Source organism: Chelonoidis abingdonii, chromosome 15 (assembly GCF_003597395.2).
Source record: "Chelonoidis abingdonii isolate Lonesome George chromosome 15, CheloAbing_2.0, whole genome shotgun sequence".
NCBI classification, from domain to species: Eukaryota; Metazoa; Chordata; order Testudines; family Testudinidae; genus Chelonoidis; species Chelonoidis abingdonii.
The window spans coordinates 9,059,202-9,073,845 of record NC_133783.1 but is presented as its reverse complement, the minus strand read 5'-3'; the positions used below and the strand labels follow the sequence as shown (position 1 = coordinate 9,073,845).

Below are 14,644 nucleotides of genomic sequence, written 5' to 3'. Positions count from 1 at the left end.
TTTAGAGGAGCCCAGTTAGCACATCAACAAATCTCACTTACAAATACTCGACAGATTCCCTAAAAACCCAAAGGCAGGACAGTCTAGAAAAGAACGGTTCAGGGATTCAACCCCACAGCCATATCATTCTTCCCTGTTCTTTACCATCCCCCCTGCTTTGCCCCCAAGAATCCTAACCACATCCCACCCGATCCAGGGCCCCACCTCTTCCTCTACAGAGCAGCCCTTGCTGCAGAGCCGGAGCTCAGAAGAAAGGCAGTTTAAATAATTAACAGAATCAATGTTCTAAACGCAGCAAAGAGTCCTGTGGGACCTTATAGACTAACAGACGTTTTGGAGCATGAGTTTTCGTGGGTAAATACCCACTTCGTCAGATGCATGTAGTGGAAATTTCCAGGGGCAGGTATATATATGCAAGCAAGAAGCAGGCTAGAGATAACGAGGTTAGTTCAATCAGGGAGGATGAGGCCCTCTTCTAGCAGCTGAGGTGTGAAAACCAAGGGAGGAGAAACTGGTTTTGTAGTTGGCAAGCCATTCACAGTCTTTGTTTAATCCTGAGCTGATGGTGTCAAATTTGCAGATGAACTGAAGCTCAGCAGTTTCTCTTTGAAGTCTGGTCCTGAAGTTTTTTTGCTGCAGGATGGCCACCTTAAGGTCTGCTATAGTGTGGCCAGGGAGGTTGAAGTGTTCTCCTACAGGTTTTTGTACATTGCCATTCCTAATATTCGACTTCTGTCCATTTATCCTTTTCCGTAGAGACTGTCCAGTTTGGCTGATGTACATAACAAAGGGGCATTGCTGGCATATGACGACGTATATTACATTGGTGGACGTGCAGGTGAATGAACTGGTGACGGTGTGGCTGATCTGGTTAGGTCCTGTGATGGTGTCGCTGGTGTAGATATGTGGGCAGAGTTGGCATCGAGGTTTAAACATGACACAGGTCTTTGTGATCCCCCAGCAACACCCAGAGGCCCCCGTCTGACTCAGCCAGACACCTGGTATTTGGGGACAAGCCATTTTGGGGGTAGGAAGCTAGGAAAATGTTCAGAAAGGGAATGAAGGATATTTGTGAAATACCTTAATAGCAAAGCCCCTTTTCTGAAGGTTACCAAACCTCCCAGACAAATCCTACCTGGCCTAAGAGAGCTCAGGGGATCTGGTAATTTTTTGGAGAAATTACAGGGAAGTTAAAAATGGATCTTAGTTGTAAGTTAGGATCAGTCTGAACTATGGAGTGGCTACTACTGGCCCATTACATCCGGCTGAGCATCTCTGTAGCAGCATTGGGCCTGATCTGTCTGCCATCCCCTCTCCAAGGGTTGCAGCTATCTGGAGGTGCCTGCCTTCCTCAGTCACACCTGATTCATTCAACAGGACAATTGATTACAAAGTGAGGGGAAGATCTTATTCTACTTCTAGCAAAAAGACATTTTTCTTTTACCTTAATTAACTACCTCAGGTGCCCACTATAACGTATTACCAAGGTTCAATACCAAATCATAAAAGTTATACAAAAATGCATAATGCAGAGATTTATCTACAACTGCATTGATTGACAGCTGTGTGCAGTAATATAGTGACCCCTGGGTCTTTGAATTAAGCTTTATACTTGCAGGGCTGGGGGGTGAGCAGCGGAGTTGGAGATGAGCAAGTGGACAAGCGGTAGGTGGGCAAAGAGGCGAGCAGTGAGCCAGCAGGGGTTCTAGGGATGGTCATAGGAGTTTCTGGCAGGGGAGGGAGGAGGTGAAAGGAGGTGAGTGGTGGGTGGAGTACTGACTAGGAGGGACGCAGCAAACCAGCAGGGGCACTAGGGGGTGAAGAGCGGTGTGATGGTGGGGCTGAGCAGGGAAGGGATGGGTCCTATTTTACTGCTGTGATCTGGTCATCCTATGTATGCCGTTTCTTTCCCCCTCTACACTACAGGCTTCCACACATTGTCAGTGCCTTCCTAGTGTGTCATACATACAATTGTTTGCTTTAATTGAAAAATTCTTAATAAAGTATCATTCCTACCCCCCCCCCCCAAACCTTCCTTTTCGGCCCACAGCTATTTCAGCGGGGCGGCGCCAGGGAATGAGGGTTTGCTTCTGCTGGGCGGGTGGTGCTGGGGGAGGCGGGTTGTGTTTCGGCCATGCTGGGGAGGTGGGAGAGGGTCGGCCCTCAGCTGTTTTCTTTGGAGCAATATGGTCCTCACCGCTTTACAAGTTGTGCAAGCCTGGGCTATTAGGTAAGGCATAGAGCAGACTCATCTCTCTAAGTGGTCTTGGTGCCACTAGATGAGACAGAACATCGGACAGAAGGTGTGTGGGTTATACAAGGCCCATGAAAACCTTTTGATGTGACCCTCTAGGCCTAGGGGAAGCTTGCACACCTCAAGAAGGTTTTCCTGGGGAATTGTTTATAAATAGGTGTTTGATCAGAGACACCATTTTTTCATCCAGCACAGCAAATTAGTTGAAGCAGAGTTGAGGTAAGAAAGGTGATAGAAGAACTCACAAAGGAGCACTAGCTTTGCAGAAAAATCAGTCTTCATGGAGATTTCAACTAAACAGACTACCACAAGATGGTGCTAAAAGCCTGAAACCATCAGAGCATTTCCACCTGGCTTCAAGCCATAGGATTTGAACTAGGGCAGGGGTAGGCAACCTATGGCACACGTGCAAAAGGCGGCCTGCGAGCTGATTTTCAGTGGCACTCACACTGCTGGGTCCTGGCCACCTGTCCAGGGGGCTCTGCATTCTAATTTAATTTTAAATGAAGCTTCTTAAACATTTTTAAAACTTAATTTACTTTACATATAACAATAGTTTAATTATATATTATAGGTTTATAGAAAGACACCTTCTAAAAACGTTAAAATGTATTACTGGTACGTGAAACCTTAAATTAGAATGAATAAATGAAGACTTGGCACACCACTTCTGAAAGGTTGCCAACCCCTGAACTAGGGCCACAGCAAAACAATTAGCATATTGAGGGCGGCAAACAGCAAGGGAGCTTTCACGCTTCAGAACCACCTTTTCCCACCTTAAAGCCCTGAACCATGTCACAGCTGCTAAGGAACCAGTTACAGATGATAGGTCTGTGGGGGATGTTTTTGTCTTGAGAGACATGGGTGTTTTCCCCTCAAGACATTTTGCTGTACTTGTGAATTCAATTCATCTTGATTCCTACCATGCTTTGGGTGTCTCCTTGGACATCTTGTTGCAAACTGAGGGAAAGCAATGTATAAACACACACACACACACACACAAACAAACACCTTATGCTAGTGTTACAGGGGAACAATATCAAATTAATATTTCCTTGAGACCATATGATGATGTGAACACATAACGGTTATTTAGCAACACTTCCCTTCCCATACCAAAATACAACATTGTTTTGGCTTTCATTGACCATTCTGACTAGCTTATGCATATGCACCTGTCTTTATTATATCCTTGTTCATCCACCTCTTCTGTGCTTACTATAGTTTACCTAATCTTAGAACATGAGGTCTATGAGACTATCTTCCTGTTATGTGTTTGCATAGGACCTAGTATGATGAAGCCCTGATCCGTGCTGACTGAGGTTCTTAACACTACCACAATAGAAATTACTAAACATTATATACAAAATGTAAGTGTACAACCAGTTATAAAATGTACACTACAAAGATGATCTTTCTAGATGGATGAAAGTAAATAAGAGCATAATTGTAATAATTTTTAATATAGTAATAAAGCATGGGACAAACTAAGGTTAGTATTAAGAGTGATAGGACAAAGAAAAGTGGAGAGTACAAGATCGATCTTTGGTTATATCCATCTGGTTGCCAACTTTGTGAAAGCATGAAGGTTTCCAACAAGTTACCAGCAATATGAATACAAGAAGCATTCTAAACTGAGGAAGATCTTGGTCTCACTCTATCCTGAAAAAATGGGTAAATATCAACAGGTTATAGAATGCCATTTACAAAGCAGCGCTGGCAATTATGCCATGAAATGAAGATGTGTGGGTCTCTCAAATCTAATAGTAAAAAGAGAGGTCACAGAGAAATATCATTCACAGAAGCAGCCTACTTCCGTCGAAGTATTGTATATTGCCGTCTTTCTATTTAACAGACACACCAGTGCTGGAATAACTAAAAATACACATCACAAAAGGGGCATTTTAGAGATTCAATACTATCCTCTATTAAGCATGTAAATACAAGGCAAGGATACTGCTTTAGTGAAATGTTGTGGGTATGGGTTGCTGCTCTTTGGACATGGCTAGCACCCCAATGATATTTAAGAGTTATTGCACCTTCCTCTATAATTTAAAACAAACTGCCAGACTGGGCTCTCATTAGAGCTGCTAGGTTGACAGCAGTAACATGCTAACAGAACTTCACTTTTAATAGCATTTGTCAAAAAGTACAAGAACTAGAGAGGAGCAGTAGCATACTATACTTCACTCTGATCAATCATCATAGCCTGGGCATTCTTCATTCCAAAGTCACTGAGAATATATAGATCAGGGGTAGGCAACCTATGGCATGTCTGCCAAAGGTGACACACAAGATCATTTTCAGTGGCACTCACATTGCCTGGGTCCTGGCCACCTCTCTGGGGGCTCTGCATTTAAATTTAATTTTAAATGAATCTTCTTAAACATTTTCAAAACCTTATTTACTTTATTTAAAACAATAGTTTAGTTACATATTATAGACTTGTAGATAGACCTTTTTAAAACATTAAAATGTATTATTGGCATGCAAAACCTTAAATTATAGTGAATAAATGAAGACTCGGCACCTCACTTCTGAAAGGCTGCCGACCCTGAGATACAGATTCTCTCATGCTTATGAATGTCTAATATAAAAAGTGTTCTGGCTAGATGAAGCAGTGAGCTATCCATCCGGTTTTACTGGAGACATGTTTTTATTCTCTGCAACAGATATGCCTGGAATCTACATTTACCATTTCCAGCCCTTTTGGGTTACTCTTTCTTAAGCCCTGACTCATCAGAACCCACAAATGGGGAAGCAGCACCAACATAAACTCTGGCATAACACAGCGCTTTTGCACAACCACAGAGCAATGGAAATCATCAGTTAGTAACAACATGTTTGCACACTAATGAAGCTTTCCACAACTGTTCTATTCACTTCATTTCCCGCCCCCGCCAGTCATCAGCTCAAGCAGGATCTGCCTGGATGAGGTTTTCCTGTGAACAAAGCTTGTTTTGGGAAAAAAAGCAGAACAGGCTGGCCTCTGGCACTCACTCTCAGATAGAAAAATTAGGAATGAATCCAGATGATAAAAATCCCTGCTGATGAATCAAGCAAAATTAATTCCTCACATTTTTTTCCTCCAGTTGGAATTCAGAATTATGTAGGAGCAAGATACGTTTGGATGAGAATTAACTGTTTGCATTGGGGGAGAGTTCAGAACTTCTCCTTGGCTCTTCCCACATCCACCTCCATCGTTGGTGAACTCTGTTCTGCTTTATAAATAAATTCATCTCCCCAGTTTATTGTGGCATCATAGCTCATGGAGTGGTTTCTTTACTGTACATTCAGAGTTCCATCTGCACAGGCAAGTAGACAGGACAGATTCACACTTCATCTGCACCAGAGCTGAAGAATATCAGTAACATCAAGGGATTTAGACACTAGTTTTTCTCACTGGTTGTTTTATCTTATCTGTAGCTAACCACATGAACAGCTTATGGGTCATTCAAATGTTTAAGCCACAGACTTTAGATATCTTATTGCTCATTGTCAAGATTGGGGAGGCTCAACAGCAAAAACTAACCGGTGGGAAAGCAGAATACCATGTGCAAAAAAGTTACACAACTGTTAAAGAAATCTAGCAATTTACAATGTAAGAATATAAATTTAGCAAAAACGTTTCCCTTAAAACAAACCCAGTGTGTTATATAAGCCATCCGGCAGATGGAGAGCGTTATGCGTTAGCCATTTCTCTAATTACAATACTAGGCACCTCTTTTAAACTGTGGACCGCATAGAAAGAACTTAATTAAATTTAAGAAGAGAAGGCAGATTCTTCAAGACCTGTTTGTGTTTTATAAACAGAAAAGTGTTAATTATGTTAAAATCTCTCATAAAATTCAGAGGAAAGGGAAGAAAGTTTTGTTAATTGTTTATCTTTACAATGTTCAAAGAATGACTAGGAAATGCGTAACAGGAAGTAGCATGGTCTCATACACTGAACTAGGTTTCATACTGCAGTCCTATCAGAATAGGGAGAAATCCAAAAGAAATTCATGGTTTGCATTTTTTTGACAGTAGAAAACCTAGTATGTTATAATACAATTAGCTCAAACTTTCTCCATGTTCCAAAACAATGAAGGAAGAATAGGCCCCATTACATACATTGCTTCTGCTGGACCCCTGAAAATACTCAGATTTCTATAATCACTAAGAAGGGAAGCAAACATTTCAAATTTGTCTGTATTTAACATGCACATACTGAGCAAGGTAGCTGCTTAGACAGCATGTCCGTCCAGCACCAATGAAATGAAATCTTCTTAACAAAACCAGTAGATAGGCAGGCAAAAAATCAAATACAGAAATATAAAAATGGAGAATAACTGACTAGTCAGTAGTACTTGCAGAAAAGTATTTAAGAGTTATAGTAGATCACACACTGAATGTAAGCCAACAAGGTGAGGCAGTTGTGATATAGGTGACTATCATTCAGAGATTAAAGTAAGCTAGTGCAGTCCGGCGTACCGGCAAGAGCCGGTACACAGATGACTGTACTGGCAGGGACATTGATGAGGGGGCCAAAAGAAACCCAGCAATTTAAAAGGGCCCGGGGCTCCCAGCAGCAGCCAGAGCCACTGGCCCTTTAAATCACCGCCAGAGCTCTTCAGCTCCCAGCTGCCACCACTGTTACCCCAGGGCTCCAGCTGCAATTTAAAGGGCCCACGGCTACCACCGTCGCGACGACATCAGCAGCTGGAGCCCCAGGCCTATAAATTGTCTCCCGAGGTCCCTTCCAGCCCTATATTTCATGATTCTAAGTAATGTCACCTTGGCCTACTGTATATGAGAAGACAGGTGGATTAAGACGACAGACAGAAAAGCTCTTCGATGTGCATGTTTGGCACGTCTTTCTTTAACCAATTAAAAGGAAAAGCTTTCTTTGCCTCATCCTTCTCAGATCTAATTCACTTCAGTTGCTGGTCAAATCTGTAGCTGAAATTCCAAAAAGTGCTTTTTCTCCCAATACTGTTTTAATTTTGCCAATTCCAGCCCTTGTTCTCAAATCTATTTAGCAGTTCCTCAACAGCATATGAAGCGAGATGGGGAATAGATCTCTCGGTTATCTACCACACCTAAGAAGTAATGGGAAGAAATTAAGGGTATGTCTAAACTTACCGGGGATTGATGCTGTGGCAATTGATGCACTGGGAGTTGATTTAGCGGGTCTAGTGAAGACCTGCTAAAATCGACCACAGATCGCTCTGCGGAATGAGACGTGTAAAGTACTCCACCAGAACAAGACATATAAAGTAAGTCGACAGGAGAGAGTGTCTCCTGTTGACCCAGTGCGGTATAGACACTGCAGTAAGTCGACCTAAGCTACACTGACTCCAGCTATGTTATTCACGTAGCTGCAGTTGCTTAACTTAACTTAGGTCAACTTACCCCCATAGTGTAGACAAGGCCTAAGATAGGGAAAATTTAGGCTGAATATCAGGAAAGCTTCCCAGCTATTAGCCTTTGGAATAATCTCTCACATCAAGTGGGAGAAATCTCATCTCATTTAAAATTTGACTAGATAAAACTCTAGTAGGTATACAATAAGATGATTTACTGGCAGGGAATTGGACTAGATAACCCAAATAGGTGTTATCTCTACAGTAGAGTCTAAAATAAAGTTTGTTAACAGAAGTTGCAACATTAGGGCTCACTGTTTGCCCCCTACGAATATCTCACCTTCACTAACAATTGCTGCAACTCAACAATACATACACCAGGCACTGGCAGTTTCAAAACCCTGTTTAATTCCAATCACAAACAAGTCACAGCAATGTTAGTAGCAACAGAAAGAAATTTTAAGAAAAAAAAAGGTCAAAAACATGTGACTAATGCGTACCATTATCAACATAATGGATGGTTCCAGCTATCACACTTGGTAGATTGAATTGTATACCTCTACATATTTAGTCCAGCACATTCCAAGTGGCAAATGGAAAAATAATGGCGTAATGCTGGGGTGACTACCACAGGGCTTTGAAGGGGGAGAAAAGTTTAAACTAGCAAAACATAAGAGGGATATTATACTTGTGCTGCGTATTGTACATAGGCACTACAGACACAACCATCCCTATGAAGGGAAAACTAGGACTTTCTATAAAGCAGTAAATTATTTCTTTCCTTAAGAATTTAGCTCAAACGTTGTTTTTAACTCCTATTGTTTCTTGAGGATGGGAAACTAAAAAACACTTAAGAAATTGGTTAATGCAACATCAACAGTCCATCATAATCTTACCTTTTCACTCCATGCCCAAAGACCGGCTGCAAGGAAAGCAACTCCAGCTAGCTACAGAAAAGAAGAAAATTTGATTAGTACACTAATCAGGAATGAAAACAAGACTTCCTAATGTGCAATAATATGCTCCCTTCTCCCTCCTTTGAAATAATCACCATAAATACATATAATAAAGTAAATTGGAGAATGTATTTATGAGTCTCTGTATGTGTATAGGTTTACATAGAACAGCAATCCTCTTCTCAGAAAAAATTGTTATAGCATAACACTAAAATAATCTGATAGGAGAGAATTAAGTTAACATTTCCTGTAGGAACAGAAGGGCTTGTTAGGACTCTAAAGTTCTGTATAAGTGTGTTCCCTTCATGTGAGGTCAATCGTATCCACACTGAGGGGGAAAAAAAACATAGGACAAAGACTCTCAATGATTGAGGGTCACAGGAAAAGTCTTGAATTCAGGAAGCATCACCTACAGTTTTCATTAATGTTAAGCAAATTTAATACTGGCAAAGGATACCTGATCTATAGTGCAACTAGAGAATGAGATTCTCTGGCTAGCCACATGGCTCGGCAGTGGCAGTGCATGTTCCCTCTTTGCCATTCCACATATTTCCCCCAGGACAAGCTTAAGGCACATATCTCCCAGAAATGTGCTGAACCCACTCAGTTCTCTGCAAATACCTCTGAAGAGGCTCTAAGCAATTCACAGGATCAGGCCTGACCATCAGCTGTGGCTGGTGCTAGGTACTCTAATGATGAATGGGTCTGAGCCATCTCATCCTCAGACTCTCAGACTTGTGATTCTGGAATACTGACACAAAGAGTTTGCAACAATAAAAGGCAGAGAGCAACAGATGTGCTTGAAAATAATGTACACTGGGTTTAAGGCCCAGATATTGAAATACTTATGCACATAAATAATCCCATTGATTTCAAGGGGAATACTCATTTGAATAAAGACAGGGATGTAAATAAATGTTTGCAAGATTAGGGCCTAAAATAATAATTCTGGTGTTTTGTGTCTTTAAATTTCAGAGTACTTTGAGATGGTTAGCATCATATCCCCATTTTGCAGCAGAGTAACTAGATCTCTAATGGCCTCTTCCTAGCCAATGCTCAGAACCAGTATTCCATCTTCATCCTCCTTGAGGACAGCTGACAATGCTCTCCTTTAAATCTTGCTCTCCCTTGGGTTCCGTCCAACAGCCTCCTCTCTGCTTGCTTGCTATGTGCTCTCAGCTCAGTCATTGCTGAGACCTCCTGCTGGGGGAACAGAGCATACATCTGGTTCTCCCAACATGCTGCAGGTTGTGGTCCACAACTTGTAGTTCACAGGGCTGCTGTTGAAGCACATTGGACCTTGGGCTACATATATCTAAACCCTGCAGATTATGCCAAAATAATCTCTCTAAAATGCCACCGTTCCTATCCATCAATGCAGCTAAAACGCTTACTCAGGCTCTTATCTTGCATCTCAATTACTGCAACATCCTTCTCTCTGGGCTTGACAAATACAATCTTGCTCCACTTATACCCATTCACCATGCTGTTAAAAGTCACTCATAGCCCTTTGATTTGACCACATCACCTCCCTCTTTGCATCCCTCCACTAGCTTCCACCTCTACCCCACCAAAAACATAAGCAGCTTATTGTCACTCAAGCCATCATGTTTCATTCAGTGTCAAATTCCACACGTGATAGGACAATAAGTGTAGCCTCCATTGTGCAATTATTGTCTTTTCAAACAAGCACCTTCATGCTTTCCTCCCATGCTCCTCCCTTCATGTTTGGGAGGAGATCCCCATAAATGTCCACAAACCTACCTGATTATCCTCCTTCAAATTCATCAGTTGCTGTCATGCCTACAAAAACTTGAGTACAATTAGGCAGTGGACTCAGCACACCAGCAGCCTGTCATGCTGACCAATATTGACTCATTGTTTCCTTGTATTCCCTCAGTCTGTCTGTAAGTATCCATATTAGATTATAAACTCTGTGGGGCAGAGATCTTTTTATTCTGGTTCTTATGGCACCTAGTGCATTACTAGCCTCAAATCATAGACCAGAACCCCATGAATTACAGGAGGCTTGCCAACTTTCTGATTGCAGAAAACTGAACACCCTTACCCACTGCACCACCCCATCCTGATGCCATACCCCCAAGGCCCCGCCCCCTGCTCACTCTATCCCCCCTTCTTCTGTTGCTCGTTCTCCCGCACCCTCACTCACTCAATTTCACTGGGATGGGCAGGGGTTGGGGTGCAGGAGAGGGTGAGGGCTCTGCCTGGGGGGTGCAGGCTCCAGAGTGGGGCTAGAAATGAGGAGTTTGGAGTTGGTGGGTGTGCTCCGGGCTGGGGCAGATGGTTGGAGTGCAGGGGAGTGAGGGCTCCAGCTAGGGGTGCAGGCTCTGGTGTGAGGCTGGGGATAAGGGGTTTGGGGTGCAGGAGGGGACTCTAGGCTGGGGGGTTCAGAGTGTAAGAGGGAGTGCAGGTTCTGGGAGGGAATTTGGGTGCAAGAGGGGTCTCAGAACTGGGACACAGGAGGGGCCGCAGGCTCCAGGAGGCGCTTACCTCAAGTGGCTCCTGGAAGTGGATAACACTTCTCTCCAGCTCCTAGGCGGAAGCACAACCAGGCAGCTCTGCACACTGCCCCCAGCCACACATGCCACCCCTGCACCTCCCATTGTCCACTGTTCCTGCCACGCGATGCTGCCCCTACTTGAGGTAGGGGCAGCATGTGGAGCCCCCATGGCCATGCCTTTGCCTAGGAGCCAGAGGAAAGTGCCAGCCACTTCCAGGAGCCACGTGGAGCCAGGGAGCCTGCCTTAGCCCTGCTACGCCACTGGCTGAACTTTTAACAGCCCAGTTATGGTGCTGACTGGAGCTGCCAGGATTCCTTTTTGACCGGGTGCTCCCTGATTGAAAACTGGATGCCTGGAAACCCTAAATTACAGTAATACAAACAAGTGGTTATCTGACTTGTCCAAGGCCACAGCACATACTGGTGATGAGCCAGGAACAGAATACAGATCTCCCAACTTCCAGAGGCTAAGGTACACGACTGAAGACTGCCTCCCATGGGGTACTACCTTCTAATAAGCAGCATTACAAACGTAAGAATGGCCATATTGCGTCAGACTAATGGTCCATCTGGCCTAGTATCCTGTCTTCTGACAGTCGCTGGTACCAAATGCTCAGGGGGAATGAACAGAACAGGGCAGTTATCGAAGGAGCCATTCCATGTCATCCAGTCTCAGCTTCTGGCAGTCTGAGGTTTAGGGACACCCAGAGCATGAGGCTGTTTCCCTGACTGTCTTAGTTAATAGCCATTGATGGACCTATCCTCCACAAACTTATCAAATTCTTTTTTGAACCCAGTTATACTTTTGGAATTCACAACATCCTTTGGTAACAAGTTCCGCAAGTTGACTGTGTTGTGCGAAGTACTTCTGCACGTTTGTTTTAAATCTTCTGCCTAATAATTTCCATCAGGTGACCCCTGGTTCTTGTGTTATGTGAAGGGAATACAGAAGTGTCATTTATCACTTTCTCCATACCATTCATGATTTTAGAGACCCCTATCATAGCCCACCTCAGCCATCTCTTGTCTAAGCTGACAAGCCCCATTCTTTTTAACGTCTCCTCGTAAAACAAGCCTTTTCAGGGCTTGGTTTTAGCCCGCTGCATTTTTGACTCCTACAGATAAAAAATTAACTCTTTAAAAACTGTTGATCAAAAGAGCACATGCTGCCACCTTAAGGGATCAGTCTATATATTCCCATGTAAAGGATATTATCCCATGCGCCATTTTTTTTAAACTGCTTATCTGCGCTCTGATGAAGATTTCAGAGAATTTCATGCACTACTTCCCCCAGCTCATTCCCGTTTAGTAATTTTATAGAGTAGTACTAGACTAGTGCTCCAGGATTCCCTTCTTTTATGATTTGTCTATGTCAAGACTCATTACCTAACCCTCTATCCATTCAATTAGATAACCCATTTCTTTGCTTCCTGCTCCTAACTTTAAGCCACTTCGAATTAGGTGGTAGGGATGGTCTCCAACTCCTTCCTTTTCAGAAAGCAGAAAGTTTGAGAGACACCTAACCCAGATTTTGCACTGACTTAAACATTGTACAATCCCCATTAACTCAGCTCGTTCCTGTGAATCAAAAATTGATCCTTCTTCTGACCTCGTGACCTCTCTCGCCATCCTCAAAACTTGGTAGTCACAGGCAGCCTGTGTCTTCACACCCAATATCAGTATCCAAACAAAGATGACATTTTCCACCCCCAGTGTCTGAGCTAACCAGGTCTTTATCCACTCAAGCAGTAATTTGCTCCCCTAGAGCATACCTGCTGACCTTGTAGATTAATAATATGCTGCTACAGCAAAAGCTTTCCATAGTTTGAGAGTAAATGAGGTCTCATTCTCACTTCTTTAAGTCTATAATAGAAACCATTTACCCAAAAGTCTGGAGGCATCTCAGAAACCTATGGATAAACAGGAGTACTTATGGCACCTTAGAGACTAACACATTTATTTGAGCATAAGCTTTCGTAGGCTACAGCCCACTTCTTCGGATGCATGCAGTGGAAAATACAGTAGGAAGAGATATAGAGAGAGAACATGAAGCAATGAGTGTTACCATACAAGCACTAATAAGAGTGATCAGTTCAGGTGAGCTATTACCAGCAGGAGAGAAAAAACACTTTTTGTAGCAGTAATCAAAATGGTCCATTTGCAGCAGATGACAAAAAGTTGTGAGGAACTGATCACTTGTTAGAGTGTGTAAGGTAACACCCCTTGTTTCATGTTCTCAGAGAGCAAGAGAGAGTGTGTATGTGCATGCATCTTCCTACTGTACTTTCCATTGCGTGCATCCAATGAAGTAGGCTGTAGCCCACGAAAGCTTATGCTCAAATAAATGTGTTAGTCTCTAAGGTGCCACAAGTACTCCTGTTCTTTTTGTGGATACAGGCTAACACAGCTGCTACACTGAAACCTGTCATTATGGATAAACAGTTTCAGATGGACTAGAGGAGAGGAGACACCCACCCAGAGGTCACTAAAGATAATCAACGTTTAAACATGCCACCTAGGCCTAGAGTGGCAGATTTAGCCAGTCTGCCCCTCCTTCATGACAGAGGAGCGAACGGGCCAAATCTGCCATCTTAAGCTGCTGCCTAGTTTACCGATACCCAACCAGCTTTGGGAATGCTGCCTTCTGGGTACAGCATACTTAGAGATGGAAAAAAAAAAAAAAAACACACCTCTACCTTGCCCTTGGCAGGGAGGGTACAGTTCCCCAGAAACTGAATCCAATATTAGACTGACACCATACCTGCTCTCTCTCAGCCAAAAGGAAGTGCAGTAGGAATGCTAACTGGATCGTCCAGAGCCCGTGATCATAACCAACTTTCAGGAGTTTCAGTTGGCAAGAGCTGCATTGTGCTAGCAGAACACTGGTTTTTAAACTGAAGTCAGCTCTTTGCCATGATTTCTACTTTGTGCATTCTTGCTTCTTCTTAGCATATGTGCAACATGCCTCACATGGCACGTGACCAGGAGTCAACAAAGTATGTGGTCCGCTGGTTGGATCATTAGCTTCCCCAGCCCGGGCACTGATGGGGAGCGCAGTATGAACGCTGCCCTCTGCCTTCTTGCTGACAGGCCATAACCAGACACTAGATACCAAACACTGGCTTTTCTAAGGTGCTTAGCAACAAGGTACCCAACCATCACTTGCTAGGTGTCCCCCAACTGCTTTTTATGGGATGGCTTAACCGTGTTCCAGATTGTAGTGGAGTTTTCTTAATTTCCTTATTACTTACTGCAGTTCCTCCCAGGTCTGAAATTGTTTGTTGGCATGTGCTATAGTCTCCCTCCCTCCATTCACTCTACAGAAGCACTTTTGTGACTACTTGTGAGTGCTAGGCAGCTGGCCATATTTCTTTTTAAATTAATACGAAGAAGTGACATTACATATATAATTGTCAATATAATTTTTGGGGTCACCGCAGCATGTCTCTGCTCTTCTGTAGTAAGCCTGAATTCTCCCCTTGAGATAATATTAAATGGTGTCCTTGCCTGACACTTCCACGAGCTCAGAACCAGTACTTCTATTACCACTATGGAGGGCTTCATTTCT

At 43.2% G+C, this 14,644-nt stretch overlaps 1 protein-coding gene across 18 annotated transcripts in view; it reads right to left on the bottom strand.

Annotated features, from left to right (window-relative positions):
- The window catches only part of TSPAN14 (tetraspanin 14), an 83,214-nt gene that overhangs the window by 16,624 nt on the left and 51,946 nt on the right, over positions 1–14,644 (bottom strand). For 17 of the 18 annotated variants that reach the window (XM_032786321.2, XM_032786323.2, XM_032786322.2 and 14 more), the window contains one exon: positions 8,496–8,546. In XM_032786321.2, coding sequence (XP_032642212.1) covers positions 8,496–8,546 — 51 coding nt within the window. Of the gene's footprint in view, positions 1–3,030; positions 3,064–8,495; positions 8,547–14,644 lie in introns of those variants that run through there. The other variant, XM_032786334.2, reaches the window with a different exon arrangement.